The sequence below is a fragment of the Gymnogyps californianus genome, chromosome 11 (assembly GCF_018139145.2).
Source record: "Gymnogyps californianus isolate 813 chromosome 11, ASM1813914v2, whole genome shotgun sequence".
Taxonomy (NCBI): domain Eukaryota; kingdom Metazoa; phylum Chordata; class Aves; order Accipitriformes; family Cathartidae; genus Gymnogyps; species Gymnogyps californianus.
Window position 1 is genome coordinate 2,588,442 of NC_059481.1, and position 14,996 is coordinate 2,603,437.

Here is a 14,996-nt window from a genome sequence, read left to right on the forward strand (position 1 = left end):
TGGTTCCCTGGTCCTTAAATGACCAACGTGCAGAGATGCCACCCTGCTCAGCTGCCGGGGAGCCCGAAACCCCGTGGGCATCCCCGCCGGGAGGGAAAAAGCCCAGCTCATCGCCCGCAGGACGCCGGTCCTCTGGGCACAGCTCGGGGAGGAGGTTCCCCCTCTTTTGGGGCCAGGCTTGGGTATATAACACCTCAGGGACTGCCGCCGCTTTGAATCCAGCTGGGACACCCCCAAATCCCCCCCTTGCGGGTGCCCCCGCTCCCTTCTAGCGGCACCGGTGCCTCCCTGCCCGTTTCTTGCCCCCGCCACGCAAGCGGCTAATCGTCGGTCGTGCCCAACCTGCGTCAAGCCCGGCAGCGGGGCTGATCAAAGCCACTTTTTCCACAGCCCTTATCGTCCCCGGGGCGAGGCCGGGTTTGTTTGAGCCTCGTCAGAGCCGGCCTGACGTCAGGCTGCCCGTGCCCGCAGATGCCGAGCACGGCCCTTGGCCCCGCCGGTTCCTCTCCCACCTTCTGGCTTTGGGATGCTCAATCCCAGCTTGCAAAGATGGGGGGCGGCTGACAGGCATGGCAGGGGAGCTGGGCACCCAGGTCTTGCTCTTCGCCGTTGCTCCATCCTCCATGGAGAGCCACGGTGGTGCCGCCCTGGCGAGATCCGCCACGGTAACGGTGCCCATCTCTCTCCAGTGCATTTGTAGGTCTTCCTCAGCACGGGGCTGGCCCCGCTCTGCCTCAGCACCCTCCCGGGCTGTGCCGTGTGCTGGCAGCACCGGCGGCACCCAGGCCCCCGCCTCGGCTGGGAGTGGGCGACGGTGGAGCTGGGACCTGCTCTGCCTGCCGGGATGGTGCCGGTGCCCGTCCAGCGGCACTACGAAGAGGTGGCAGGAGAGGTGCTGGGTGCCCAGGTGAAAGAGGGTCCCGCGGCATCGCCGGCACCCCGCGGGGGTTTGCTCCACGGCAGAGCCTCCTTGCCCAGCCTCCCCTTCTCCCCAAAGCCGGCGGGAGCGTGGCAGTGCCGTTGCATCATCTCCGGAGCCAACCTCCTCTGCCATGAGGAGAGCCCGCTGGTCCACCCCATCCCGGGACCCCCCACCCCGCTGCCCTCCGGCATCGGCCCCACGGAGCGTCCCCAGCTCCACTGCGGCTTGTTCTACTCGCCGGCCGAGGCCACGCTCACCATGACGGTCCTCGGCGTCTCTCATCCGCCCAAGAGGCTGCAGGGCAGCCAGGCCTCCTACGTCAAGGTGTTCCTGCTGCCGCAGCTCCCGGTGTCCCGGCACACGGCACTGCAGTACGGCAGCCTCCCCCCTGCCCACCGGGAGCCATGCCGGTTCGGCCGGTACAGCCTGGAGGAGCTGAGGAGCTTCACCCTGCGCTTCACCGTCTACACCAGGTTTCGCAGCCTCAAGGACTCCTTCGTGGGAGAAGTCCTCTTCCTCTGTGCTGGGGCCGCCTGGGACCCCCAGGCATCTTCTAGCTACAGCTGGGAGCTGTCGAGCACCAAAACCAAGCTCAGAAAGGTCAGGAAGGCAGCGGTCTCCAGCGGGAGGGGTTGTCCTCGTGTTTTGGCTGAGGTCTGCTCGGTCTCAGAGCCCTAAAATTCCACGGCGAGAGCCAGAGCCTCCTCCAAGCATCACCCCGGCAGGAGGCAGCGGGAGGGATTGAAGGGACTGAGCCAGCAGCCCCCCATCCCCGCAGTGTCCTCCCTTCTGGTGCAGGCTCATGAGCTGCCCACAATTAATATCCATCAACCGTAGCGACTGGCAGCATCTCAGCTCGGGGGCTTCGCTGTGGATGGGGGTGCCAGGGTGGAAGGGGTAAATGCAGAGCTGGCACCATCCTTGCGGTGATGGTAAGCATCAAATTCACCTTCTTGACTCATTTTTACCCATTCTTGACCCACCCGTAGCGTAGGTGGGAGACAAGCATCCCTGAGTTGGAGGGGCTGGATGAGGTTGGAGAAGGTTTCACGGCGTCTCCCGCTCTCTCATCTCATCGCAGTGCCTCAGCGCCCACGCCACGAGCCGCAGCGTCCTCTCCTTCCCGCCCAAATCCCTCGGCCAGCTCTTCCTTCTCCTCCAGTACCAAGCTCTGGCCAGCCGCATCAAGGTGCTGGTCCGCAAGGCAGAGTTCCTGGGCCGGCTCTTGTGCGTGCTGGGCACGCCAGGTAGGGCACCGGGCTTGGACGGGGGGCGAGGAGATGCCCAGGTGGGCACAGGGAATGGCTTCCCCTCTTTTTGCTTGGCAGATAGTCTTATTTCCTCTTGAACTTCTCTTTTCTAAGCAAAACGAGTGGAGGTAGCGCAGCTAGGATCTATATATGTCCTATATGGCCCCCAAATGCTTAAAATATACATATTTATGGTAAAAAAAATAGCATGTGGCTTTCTGTCCTGCTGGCTGTTGTCATCTCTGGCTCTCCCAGCTCATGTGAAGCCTGGGACATGGGCAGGGATGTGAGCTGAGGACTTTGGAGGTCCTTGCTCCCGACCAGGGAGGGGTAGGTGCAACCAAGATGGCCAGCACCTCTCTGTCCTCTCCCCACAGCTCCGCAGAGCCCCGTGGAGGTCTTGTAGCCCCCCCGGGCACCCCAAATTTGGCTGCCCATGCCGTGCAGGAATCTGGCTCACAAACCTCCAGCCTCCCTCCCCGGTTTGTGTCCAGAGCAGGTCCCTCTCACCAAGGCTCCGTCTCCATTTCCAGGCCACCACGTCATCATCCACCTTTACCACAACGGCCACGTCATCGACACCAAGGAGACCAAGTCCATCAGTGGCTACAACCCCGCCTGGAACGTGCCCTTCCTCTTCAGCCTCCCCGCTGGGGACATCCAGCAGCAAGAGCTGTCCTTGGAGTTCACCGTCATGCAGGTGAGCAGGACGGAGGTGACCACGGCCAAGAAGGTGGCTTGGATCACCCATGCTCAGGACCCTCTCCTGCAACCAGGGGTCTCAGCGTGGTCTGGCTTTAGGAGCAAGAACTGTCCTCCAGAGCGGTGGGAGAGGATGGTCACCGGCTCGTGGGGCAGGAGGGAGCAAAGCCCCACTCATGTAACCCCTGCGTGGTGCTAATTAGTAAATACACAGGGCTGAGGCCCTCTCTCCACGCAGATTAACTGGACACCGACCCTCTTCCACCAGCTCCTCACCCCTCTGGCCGTGACCCATCTCCAGCCCCAAGGGCAGGTCCCCGCGGGGACAACGGTGGCTCTCAGCCCCGTTTGGTGGAAGGAGAGGGTCTGCAGAGCCCGTGGGGAGGGAAGGAGCGTGGGCCCCAGTGACGCAGACCATGGCGAGGGTCATCGTGGCGAGGATCGTCACGGCGAAGGAGGCCGTGGTGAGGATCGTCATTGTGAGGATCGTCATGGCGAGGAAGACCATGGCGAGGGTCATCGTGGCGAGGATCGTCATGGCGAGGGAGGCCGTGGCGAGGATTATCATTGTGAGGATCGTCATGGTGAGGAAGGCCATGGCAAGGAAGGCTGGGGTGAGGATGGCCACGGTGAGGATAGCTGCAGTGAGGAAGGCCACGGTGAGGATGGCCATGGTGAGGATGGCCATGGTGAAGAAAGTCAGGGTGAGGATGGCCAGGGTGAGGAAGGTCATGGCGAGGCAGACCACAGGGATGAAGGCCATGTTGAGGCTGAGGATGGCCATGGTGAGGATGGCCAGGGTGAGGATGGCCAGGGTGAGGAAGGTCACGGCGAGGCAGACCACAGGGATGAAGGCCATGTTGAGGCTGAGGATGGCCATGGTGAGGAAGGCCATGGTGAGTCAGACCACGGGGAGGAAGGCCATGTTGAGGGTGAGGATGGCCACAGTGAGGTAAGCCATGGTGAGGAAGGCCATGGTGAGGCAGACCACGGGGAGGCAGGCCATGTTGAGGGTGAAGATGGCCACAGTGAGGTAGGCCATGGTGAGGAAGGCCTTGGTGAGGCAGACCACGGGGAGGAAGGCCATGTTGAGGGTGAGGATGGCCACAGTGAGGTAGGCCATGGTGAGGAAGGCCATGGTGAGGCAGACCACGGGGAGGCAGGCCATGTTGAGGGTGAGGAAGGCCACAGTGAGGTAGGCCATGGTGAGGAAGGCCATGGTGAGGCAGACCACGGGGAGGCAGGCCATGTTGAGGGTGAGGAAGGCCCCGGTGAGGAAGGCCCCGGCGAGGCAGGCCGCGGTGAAGTGCGGAGGGCCGTGCCGAGGCAGGCCGCGGCTCCCCGTCCCCGCCGTGCAGGCCCGTTCATAACGGCCGACCCGGCGCGGCCCGGCCCGGCGCGGCAGGGGTTAACCGCGACCTCCGGGGCACCGAGAGGCGGCCGGGAGCGCCCCGGGGCGGAGCCGCTCCGGCTGCGCGGGGAGGGGCGGGCGGCGCCGGAAGCGGAAGTGGGAGCGGGAGCGGCGGCGCTGGCGCTGGTGGGCCGGTGGGGCCGGGCCGGGCCGGGCCGCAGCCGCCGAGCGCGGCGCGGAGGGGCGCGGAGGGGCGGTGAGCCAGCGGGGCCGGCCCGGGGGCGCGGAGCGGGGCTGGGGCGGTCGGTGACGGCGGCCGGCGAGGCCTCCGCGGGGCGGGAGGGGACCGGGCCGGGCCTGGGCCTGGGCCCAGCCGCAGCGCCCCGGTGTCGTACGCGTAGCCCCGGAGGGGATGGCGTCCCGGCGGGGGCAGCGGTGCCTCGGCCCTGAGCTCTCCGGTTCCGGTCCCTCGGGCACCCCCCTGCCAAACGGTTATCGCAGGCGACGCGTCCGCGGGTCAGGGGCGGTGGAACCGGTTTGTACCCGGGTTGTTGCACGGGGGCAGCGGGGACATAACCGGGAACGTTGTCCGAAACCCGCCGCTTCCCGCGGGGAGGCCTCCAGCTCAAAACCTTTAACGCTGCTGGGGCTGGCTGCCCGCTGGGGCTGGGCAGCGGGGCTCTCGTCCTTCACCGCGGGTGGGGGTTTGCACGGCGGCCCTGGCCGCGCCGGCCTGCGCCCTTTGGGGTGCTCTCTGTCCGCACCCGTCGGGTTCGGGGCCTGGGGGGTGGGAAGGCCCTCGCCTCCTTCAGGGAGCGGGCGAAGCGCCGAGGGGTTCGGGCTTTAAGAGTCGGAAACCTCTTGTCTCCTCAGATGCATCACTGTAAGAGGTACCGGTCCCCGGAGCAGGAGAGCTACCTGGGTCACAGGTGGAAGAGGAAGAGGTCTCGTAGCAGAGACTACGAGGGGAGGCTGCGATACCCACCCCGGAGGGATCTCCCCAGGAGATCGCGATCGAGAAGGTAAGAGCGGGTTTGGTCAGAGGGAGGCCTGCCGGCCTGCCTGCCTGCCTGCCAGCAGCCGCTCTGGCAGGGGGGGAGCGAGCAGGGACGGTTATCTAATAAACCCTCGTCCTCGATTCCGATCGAGTTTTGGAGCTAGCGCTGAGCGGCGGCAGCTTTCATTTCCTGACTGCGGATCAGCTTTAAACCTGTAAATCCCGGGGATGGAAGTAAAGGGTGTAATTGTGTGTGCCTTCCCTTACGCGTTTCTGCCTCTGCATCTAGCCAAAAGTTCTTCCCAAAGCGACGTCTTTAATATTAATGAGGGAGAACAGCCTGCCCTGGAATCACGTTTCCCAGTTCTCATGCTGTGGAGGCATTAAAGTCTTTCTCTCCCGATAACCCGCTTCCTTCTGAAAGCATTACAAATCAGATTTAAAGTAACAATACTTTTCCCTCACCTACGCCCTCAGAAAGGATCTGAACATCGCTAACTGATCTTTCCTGCTTCGGCTCTGGATTTTACCTTTGATCCTCTCTTTGTTCAGCGTTTCCACAGGGACAATTAGGTACTGGAAGCGGGGTGGATAAGGCCTCTGATAACAGGAGCTGCGGCGAGGGTTCTGGAATAGAGGCGGGAGCGCTGATGGGGAGCAGCCTGCTGACACCTCGGGCTGTGCCACCGAAACAGGCTGGCGGTCCTCGCTGCTCGGGGGTACCGGAGCTGGTGCGGTTCCACTGGGTGACCAGGGCAGGTGCAGCCAGAAGGGAGCTGAGTTCATCTTTAAATTCCTGCAATGTTCTACAGATTAATTTCTTTTCTGAGCCTGGCTTTAATTTACTTGAAGGAAGCGGATTGTGAAATGCAGCTGACGCACACAATGGGGTCATTTTTTCATCTGATTGGGTTATGTAGGACAGATTTGGATGAAAACAGGCTTTTGCTAGATGAAAACCTTCTTGCCCCTTTAGTCTCAGGCTCTGAGACTCTCACAGGTTCACTGATCTCCTCTGTATTTGAGTCCTACAGGTTGTTATTTCTGATTCCTCTGTATCTTAAAGTACACACTGAAGTTTCACAAAGGTGTGTTTGGAGTTGAGTATCGATGTTGGAACAGAGCCGTGGCGGGGGGGTGTCTTTGTGTTTTGCATAGTTCAGCGGTGACCTAGAGCCGCTGCTGTCTTGGCAGGCAGTTTGAAATGTTATTCTTGATCCAAGATGAGATGAACCACCGCACGCGTTCCTGCGTCCCGTTAAGCTGTCAGCGAGAGAGCTAATTGTTGCCAAAGCAGAGAGGCGCAAACAACACAAGTTCCTGTTTCCGGACTGAAGCAGCTGCAGCGAGGTCTTGGTTGGCGAAGCCGTTGCCCTTGCTGTCAGCTAGGTGACAGCATTGACCTGGCCCGGCGCGTGCCCAGAATGCTGCTGTTCATCGTTGGAAAGCCAACACGCTGCTCTTATTTCTGAGTTCTAACATCTTCTACCTAAAACGCGGCTTCTCACTGAATGACGTGTGAAGCAAGACTTGTAGTGGAAGCTGTTTTATTACACCAAGTGGAACAGTTGGGGTGGAGAAGACAGTCGTGCTTTTGGGGGCAGAAGCAGGCCGCTGCTAAGCGATGCCGTTTTTGCTGTCCAGTTTAAGAGAGATACCATAACAGTGCTGCCAAGGAAGCGCGTGGACCTGCAGAGCAAAAGGCAGGAGCTGCAGGATCGCAGCCCTAGCTTGAGGCACTTGCAGCTCGCAGATGCTCGCTAATCGAGCGTGGGGCAGGGAGAGCCGCTGTCGTGGATAATGCGCACACACGGTACCTAGAACTGCGTGTGCGACGCCAGCTTGTAAATACTCACACAGGGGAGCTTTGTCTGAGGTCTTCTGGCCCTTCCCTGGGCACAGATGAGCTTGGCCAAAAGTTTCCCTCGGATACTTGCAGCCCTCGGTTGTCGCCAGAGGCACGGGAGCTTGCCTGTGCTGTGGAGACCAAATTTTCCTTCTGGCTCTTTGCTAATCATCTGTTGAGCTGGTGTGCATGTGTACACCGAAGGCTTGGTGTTTAGGGGACTCCAGTCGCCCCTGGGGTGATGACTGGAGCACCGCTGCTGGCCTCAGTTCTCGTTTATTTAAGAACTAATGAGAGACCTTCCTGCGGGAGGAGAAGGGATGTTAGAAAAACACTTGCGTATGGTGGCGGAGGTGGCTCGGATGAGGTAGGCAGCTCAGATCGAGCTCTAAGTGGGTGGTTTCCCCCCCGCCACACCGCTTTCTCTTGCAAACTTTCTCCTTTTTCTTATCTGAGAAGTGGTCAGTGTCTGAGCCCCGCTGGAGGGGTGGTTTGAAGCTAGGACGCTTGCTGTTGTTTCCCTGCCACCAGGCAGTGGGAGCAAGAGCACTTAGTTTCAGCAGGACTCTGCCTTTCGTGCTTTTCCAGGCTTATAAACGTGTTCCTGTTTGTGCTACAGCCATGACAGGATGCCTTATCACAGGAGATACAGGCGGGACAGCGACGCCTACAGATTTGAAGACCGAAGCCCGTCTTTTGGAGAGGACTATTACTCGACCCGCTCGCGAAACTGGCGGCGATCCAGAGGCCGAGAGCAGCACCGTCCAAAGAAGCATCAGCATCACTGCCGGAAACGCAGGACCAGGTCTTGTAGCAGTGCCTCCTCGGTGAGTAGCAGCCAGAACGAGTTCAGGATTGTTCAGGGTTTTAACTGTTCTTACCTCCTTTCAGCTCTGAACACTCTGGGTGAGTACCTCTAATCCCATTTTTTTGTGTTTGTTTTCATTATGTGGAACGTATAGTCCAAAATCTGTGTCTTGTTAAGCGGGAAGCGTTTGTAGCTATTGGTTTTTACTAGTCCAGCCCCTGTAGCCTTATTACGTGAGGAAACTCAGCGGTATTCTTTACGGCCGGGGAGGGGATGAGGGAAAGCTTCAAATGGCGCACACGTGATAGGGTAACGAGGGCGAGCCTCGGCCGCAGGCCAGCCTGGCTGCTGGGAATCGGTCGTTGTTCAGGTTTATACGTGGCCAGGGCTTCACTTCTGCAGACCGCTGCCGCGTCTCGGGGGGGGGGGTTTGGTATGCAGCGGTGGTACGGAGCGCTCCTGTGAAGGCATGGCGATTTGACGTTGTGCCAGGATCCCGTACCAGATGGGATCCATCAGCCTGGTTCTCCCGAGTCGTTAGCCCTGTGGTTATTAACCTCTGTCCCACTGTACTTAGAGAAAGGCTTCCTCCTTCTGAGGGTATGCACGTGTCCTCTTTGCCTATTTCTACACGAGTGTCCTTGGATTTCAGCTTCTCTGAAAACTTCCCTGTTTTCCACCCTGAAACATAGTATTCCTTTCAAGGATTAACAGGGAATATTTGGCACTGGGTGGGGAGGCTGGTCCCGGGACCGGGAATACCCTGGAAGTGTTGTGAGGTATCAGACCAAATGTCTCTGCTTCACTGCTTCTCTCCTGTAAGGAACATTTCCATCTTTCACACGTTTGTTGCTTTTAAATGTTATTACAACTCAATGACCGAGTCCTGATCCCTGCAGTTGTAGTGGATATCTGCATGGCTGGGAGCTTCTGACAGTCTCTTGCTTTCCTCCTTTTCTTTCTTTCCAGTTGACTTTTTAATTTGAGTTTTAGAAAGAGCCAGGGTTATGATGAAAACGCTCCAGTGCGGTTTGCGTGTGTGCGTGCGATGATAACGGTGTGCGGGTTTGGGCTGGTGTGATCTAAATCCTTTGCAGTCTCACAGCTGTCTCAAATGTCCTCTCTGCCTTCTCCTCCGTTTCAGCTGACCTTTTGGGGTTTGATTGTAGCTCGTTATTTTGGACTAGCTGGGGGGCGAGGGGCACAGAAGAGAAGCCTGGCAGAAGCTCGGGCATGGAAATGCAGAGCTTTGTATTAATTTCTTTGGCTGTAGAGACTGTCACTATTTTTAAGGGTGAACAGAAAAAGATGAGGAATTAGGGCAGCTTGCTTTGCGGACCCTGGGTCCTTTCAGGAAGGTTCGGCTGGTTTTCCAGTAGAAGCTAGCAGTAGCAGGGGTGAATGTGACCTCATACCTTTAGTGGATGCCTGAAGCGGAGTGAAATGCTCCCTGGGGATTAATTTAACTGTCCTGTTCCTAAAGTTCTCCCAGGCTTAAAATTGCATCCCGAGGCCGATGTGCAACACCAGGTCTGTTGGCAGCCAGTCGGGCGTACGGATTTAGGATCAGCGTGGTAGTTGGTTCTGTCACGAAGGGAAGGGCTGGTTCGTAGCCGGGGCAGGACATGGCTCTGGGTAGCTGGCGATCTGTTAACTGAGGTACAAAAGAGCAGGCTGCACAGAGGGAGAACTGCTACTCTGGCTTCTACTGGACAGCTTGTCCAAACTGACAGCTTGTATACCCTGCGTCACGTTTGCCAGCGGAGAAAATGACGTTCTTCTGGCAAAGCCCTCCTTCTTCTTGTGCCTCTGGCAGCATCCTCCGGTGCTGCGGAGGAAGCTGCTCCTCTGTGGGGAACGGTGGTGCCAAGCCAAGCCACCTTAACACTGGAGCTTCCCAGCTGCTGCTTCCCTTCAGAGAAGAGGGGGGCATTTTCCTGCCTAAGAGGCGGCGGCACCAGAGGCCGTAGCTAATGAGAGAGTTTTCTTTACATACCTGTAGCTGTTGATTACTTTTCTGTTTTGAAGTTAGTTTGTGTCTTGACGTGTCCCTTGCAATATCCCTATCGTTATATATGCTGTGTGCCTTATGAAATGCTGGGATCTGGAAAATCCAACCACCGACGCACCGTCATCTCCACCTTTGAATGACAACACAATCCTGCCACTCGGAACTGCCCGCTGTGCGCGCTTGGTCGTATGCCGTTTCGGGGGGCGGTGTGTACAGAGAAGCCAACAGAGCAGTAAGCGCAGCAGGAGCGTGGAAGATGACAAGGAAGGCCACCTGGTGTGCAGGATCGGCGATTGGCTTCAAGAGCGATGTACAGCCACCTTTCGTAAAACTTTACCTCTCTACTTTCTATCCCCATGTTAGACGAGATCTCTCGTATTGTACTGGAGGGGTCTCTAGTGTTTTATTGCTTATAAATGGACTGACCAGTAAATTGCCTGAGGCAGACAATAGACACTTGAGTTTTAAAGAGCGTAGCAGCGAGAGACATTTTTTGCTTTGACATTTTATTGCTGTGAAATTGCAGGACCTCAGCTCTCGCCAAGCCTCTGAAGTTCACGTCCACTCCTGTTTTCTCTCCTAGATGAAATCGTCGGCAGCCTTGGCGAAGGCACTTTTGGCAAAGTGGTGGAGTGTGTGGACCATGCCAGGTGGGCGTCCTTCCCTTCCAGATAACTCGTCTGTCCCTTCTGCATCAAGCCCAGATGCTCACAAGCGCGGCAGGATTAACGCTGCCGGTTTTGCCTGGGACTCCACCGGACCAAACTGGTGTCACCTTCCACTTGTCGCTATGGTAGAAGTTATTTCTTACAGCAAGTGGAAAGGGGCCTGGTTCATACCTCAGCTCCCCCCCCGAGTTTGCAGGCTGATGCATTAAAAGGGAAGCAGGGGAGTTTGTTCAGTGGCTGAGGGCTTCGGCACAGGCTGTTCTACTGCGGTGAACTCCGGCTGAGGGATGGGCCAGGCAGCTGGGGAAAGTGACCTCTTAATCTGCCGGGGTACTTCTCTTTTTTTTTTTTTTTTTCTTTTTTTTTTTAACCTCTCCTGTGATTACGCTTGACCCCTGTCTCTTCCTGACCTTTTGTCTGGCTCCCAGCCACTGGGATCTCCTGCCTCCTCAGAAATCTCTCTGGCACAGTTGGAGAGGGGAGGTGGCTGCCGGAGTCGCAGTGACCTTACGGACTGCTGTGTCAGGAAACGGTGTGCTCGCAGAGCTGTCTGCAGCTCTCTTTGGAGCGTTACCCAGCCTTTCGCTGCAAATTAACTACTGGTCAAGCAGCATAAATGTTTGGCAGACCTTGGGAGCTTCGCTGGGACCCAGAAATGACTAAGCCTTTTAACACATGAAAACGTGACCGGAGTAACTGGGATGTGCCCTCTCTCTGTGGACGGAGGACATGTGTACGTAGGCTTTTTCTCTGACTCCATCCTTCTGTCTCTCTTCCCTTACAGAGGCAAATCTCAGGTGGCACTGAAAATCATAAAAAACGTTGGAAAGTACCGAGAAGCAGCCAGGCTGGAAATCAATGTCCTGAAAAAAATCAAAGAGAAGGACAAGGAGAACAAATTGTAAGTTCCTACAAGACTCCTGGGTAGTCAGTACCATGTCCTTACGGACAAGCGGTCTGCTTGGGCGATACCCAAAGAAACACGGGGCTGAGGACTGAAATACCTGCTACTTGCCTCCTGCGTGGGGAAAACCTGTCTCATTCCTCTGTGTTTTGGGAGAAGAGAGTCTGTCTCTAGTTCTACTGAACACTTGTTTACGTAAAACTCTTTAACAACTAACGTGCCAGGTCATAGCGAGGAAAAATTAACCAAAACTTTTCTAACCACCACCTGCTGCCTTGTCCCACTTGAATTGGAGATCTCTATCTAAAGGTGGTTGAGCAAAGTGGGGAGGGGGCAGCGCTCTGGTGCGCACAGAGGGATTACTGTGCTTCTGAGTCAGCTGGCTCAGAGCTTTTGCTCACCAACCACTTCTGCAGTAGCCAGAAACAGGGAGAATGACTGTTCTGTCGAGTCCCTGAATGATGGTTCATCCTCTCTGCACAGCTTGTGTGTCCTGATGTCAGACTGGTTCAACTTCCATGGCCACATGTGCATTGCCTTTGAGCTTCTGGGCAAGAACACTTTCGAGTTCCTGAAGGAGAATAACTTCCAGCCATACCCTCTCCCTCAGATCCGGCACATGGCCTACCAGCTCTGCCATGCCTTGAGATGTAAGTCACCCAGGGCCAGCCTCGCTGGGCGACGACGTCTCACCAGAATGGGCGGGGAGGGAGCTGAGAAGGAGCTGGCTTGGCGCTTGGATGGGCAGAGCTGTATGGGTGCTTCAGTGTGTGGTTCTGACAGATATTTTTGTCTCTCTCCTCTTTGCCACCTGTGCAGTTCTACACGACAACCAGCTGACTCACACTGACCTCAAGCCAGAAAACATCTTGTTTGTCAACTCAGATTTTGACACTCTGTACAACGAGAAAAAGGTGGGTTCTGTCCAGAAGAGAAGTGAATAGGTCAGGAATAGCCTGCCTTTCCCTCCCTGCAGAAATCGGATCTTCCCTGTTCCGTACATGCCCCACAGGGCCTGAAGAGTCTGTTTAGTGGGAACAAACTGGAAGTCGGGCCTCTTCTTTCTCCCATGTCTTCTAAAAGCCTTAAGACTGCTTCAGTGGCTCCAGTCCACGAAGTGGAGCGTTCAGTGGCTTTCCTTAACACTGATCTGAGATGTAAAGAGCTCAGAGCTTCACAGTTATAATCCTTCTGCTTAGTAGTGCAGACATGGCAGTTCTGGGGTCAGAGGGCTCCTCTCAAAGCCGAGCTGAATCCTGAACAGGCTGTTAGAAGCACTGAGGACCTCTTGTTTGCTTGCAGAGCTGTGAGGAGAAATCCATTCGGAACACGAGCATTCGCGTGGCAGACTTTGGAAGCGCCACCTTCGATCACGAGCACCACACCACTATCGTGGCTACCCGGCACTACCGTCCACCAGAAGTGATTCTGGGTGAGTACCGCTGGGGTTTCGGGCGTCTCAGACGGGTGGAGGAGAACAGTTGTCCCAGGGATGCAGTAGGATGATGCTGTCTAGAGGAAAACCAGCTTGAGAGCACTCCAGTTCTTGGGGACGACCTGTTCCATGCATTGCTGCAACACCACCTCAGTGGTGCCGAGGTCCTGATTGTATGGAAGGTATTTGTGGATAGTGCAGGCCCTTGACATGGAGTGCAGAGAGCTGAGGAAACCCTGAGAGCCTTGGGAAGTGCTCAAATTAGCTCCAGGGGAACTCAGAGTCAGCATAAGCTGAAACAGAAGCATCTAGGGGAGACTTGACGGTCCTCTTGCCAGCGTGCAGCACCGGAAAGTGCACAGATGATAACTTCTAGGTCTGTCTTTGTGTAATCCCTGCAGTTTCAACAAAGGAACTAGCAGCAATCTGGTGGCACTTGTTGAGAGCGCAGAGTTAACTTGATTCTCTTTGCAGAGCTGGGCTGGGCACAGCCATGCGATGTCTGGAGTACCGGCTGCATTCTGTTTGAGTATTACCGCGGCTTCACGCTCTTCCAGGTATGATTCTTGCAAGAGGCACTGTACTCTAAGAATCCTTAACGTCTAAAAGGGCTCAAACTTAGGTGAAGGGAAATGCAGATCAGGCACTAAAAATCAGAAGCTGAGTTTGAAAATAAGCCCAGGAAAATTCACAGTTTGAGGACTCGTGCCTTGCTGGAAGGACAAGGTTCAGATCACTTCTGGTTTCTTCACTGTGCCTGTGAAGAAGAGAAAAATCAAGAGAGGAAGCAGAGGTGGCCAGGACCTGCATCATTCCTGACGGAGGCTTGTCTCTTCTTCCCCTGTACTTGTATAGGTGACAGACCTTTTGGCATCAGATCTCCAAGTTCTGAATTAACACACCATTGCTCTTTTCCTTTGCAGACCCATGAGAATCGTGAGCATCTCGTCATGATGGAAAAAATCCTTGGGCCAATTCCATCTCACATGATCCACAAAACTCGGTAAGAACCTCTTTCCTGAACTCGGGCAGTCCAGTCAGCTGTTTGTGGCTCATGACTCAGGATACCAATTCTCTGTCCTCCCCGCGGGTCTCACCTGTATGGGTATAACCACGGGAGATGTGCTGGAAGCGTGGCTCACAAGTAGCCTTACTGAACGCCGCCTTTCCTTTGCAGGAAGCAAAAATATTTCCACAATGGGAACCTAGTATGGGATGAGAACACGTCCGATGGGAGATACGTCCAAGAGAACTGCAAGCCCCTGCGGGTAGGTGCTGCTCTGCGGCTGGTGGAGGGCTGGCTGTGTTGCGAGGCTGAACCGCTGTGCCGTTCCCTTCCCCAGATCAGCGGTGCGGGGCTTAGGGATGGGAATTTCCCTTAATAACTTGGCTTTTACAGAGCCCCAAACTCTCACCTGCAGTAACAGAAGTTTACTAGTCTGGCCGAAGCGGGACTAGGGAATTGGAGGGACGCTGTACGTTAGGATGGGAGACAGCCATTGCCTCGCTGTGTGTCACAAAACTAGGGCCTAGGGTTCGGTCCCTGTCCTACCGCCCTCTCTCTGTGCTCCCCCCCGCCCTTCTCTTTCAGACGTACATGTTGCACGACTCGCTGGAGCACGCGCAGCTCTTTGACTTGATGAGGAGGATGTTAGAATTCGACCCTTCCCGGAGGATCACGTTCTCGGAAGCCCTCCTGCATCCCTTCTTTGCTGGCCTCTCTGCAGAGGAAAGGATGCTGTGCGGTCGAGGCGCCAGCCGGGACCTGAGCAGATGACAGCCGGGGAGGGTGCGGTGCCTGCTGGATTTGTACATACGGGCTCGGTCTAGCCTCTGCAGTTCAGCCCCGCTCGCTCTCTTCTCTCAGCGTTCAGAGGGGCTGGGGCACTGCGACAAGGACCCTGGGGAGGGGAGGGGAAGAAAAGCTACATTGGAAAGCACAGATTTGTCTATTTATATGTTGTAAAGTTAAAATAAAGTGTTTCTTATTGTTTGATACTTCCCTTGTAGGCAGGCGTAGGGTTCTCTTGCTCCCAGCTTTGCCTTTTCTGCAAAGGAAGATGGAGATGTTGAAAAATTAACTGGAAACTAAGCGGCAGGCC

At 56.4% G+C, this 14,996-nt stretch overlaps 1 protein-coding gene across 1 annotated transcript; it reads left to right on the plus strand.

Annotated features, from left to right (window-relative positions):
• Positions 1-4,459: 4,459 nt before the first annotated feature.
• On the plus strand, positions 4,460-14,892 carry CLK3 (CDC like kinase 3). Its single transcript, XM_050903690.1, has 13 exons — positions 4,460-4,481; positions 5,099-5,247; positions 7,688-7,895; positions 10,104-10,197; positions 10,471-10,537; positions 11,340-11,456; positions 11,943-12,109; positions 12,279-12,373; positions 12,762-12,891; positions 13,369-13,451; positions 13,818-13,897; positions 14,072-14,162; positions 14,486-14,892. The coding sequence occupies exons 2-13, from the start codon at positions 5,099-5,101 to the stop codon at positions 14,669-14,671; spliced, it is 1,467 nt and encodes a 488-aa protein (XP_050759647.1). The 5' UTR covers positions 4,460-4,481; the 3' UTR covers positions 14,672-14,892.
• The last annotated feature ends 104 nt before the right edge of the window (positions 14,893-14,996 follow it).

Coding starts and splice junctions, on each gene's coding strand:
- CLK3 (XM_050903690.1), top strand. CDS start 5,099: ATGCATCACTGTAAGAGGTACCGGTCCCCGGAGCAGGAGAGCTACCTG. Junction 12,374..12,761: donor CTCTGTACAACGAGAAAAAG/GTGGGTTCTGTC, acceptor GTTTGCTTGCAG/AGCTGTGAGGAGAAATCCAT. Junction 13,452..13,817: donor GCGGCTTCACGCTCTTCCAG/GTATGATTCTTG, acceptor TTTCCTTTGCAG/ACCCATGAGAATCGTGAGCA.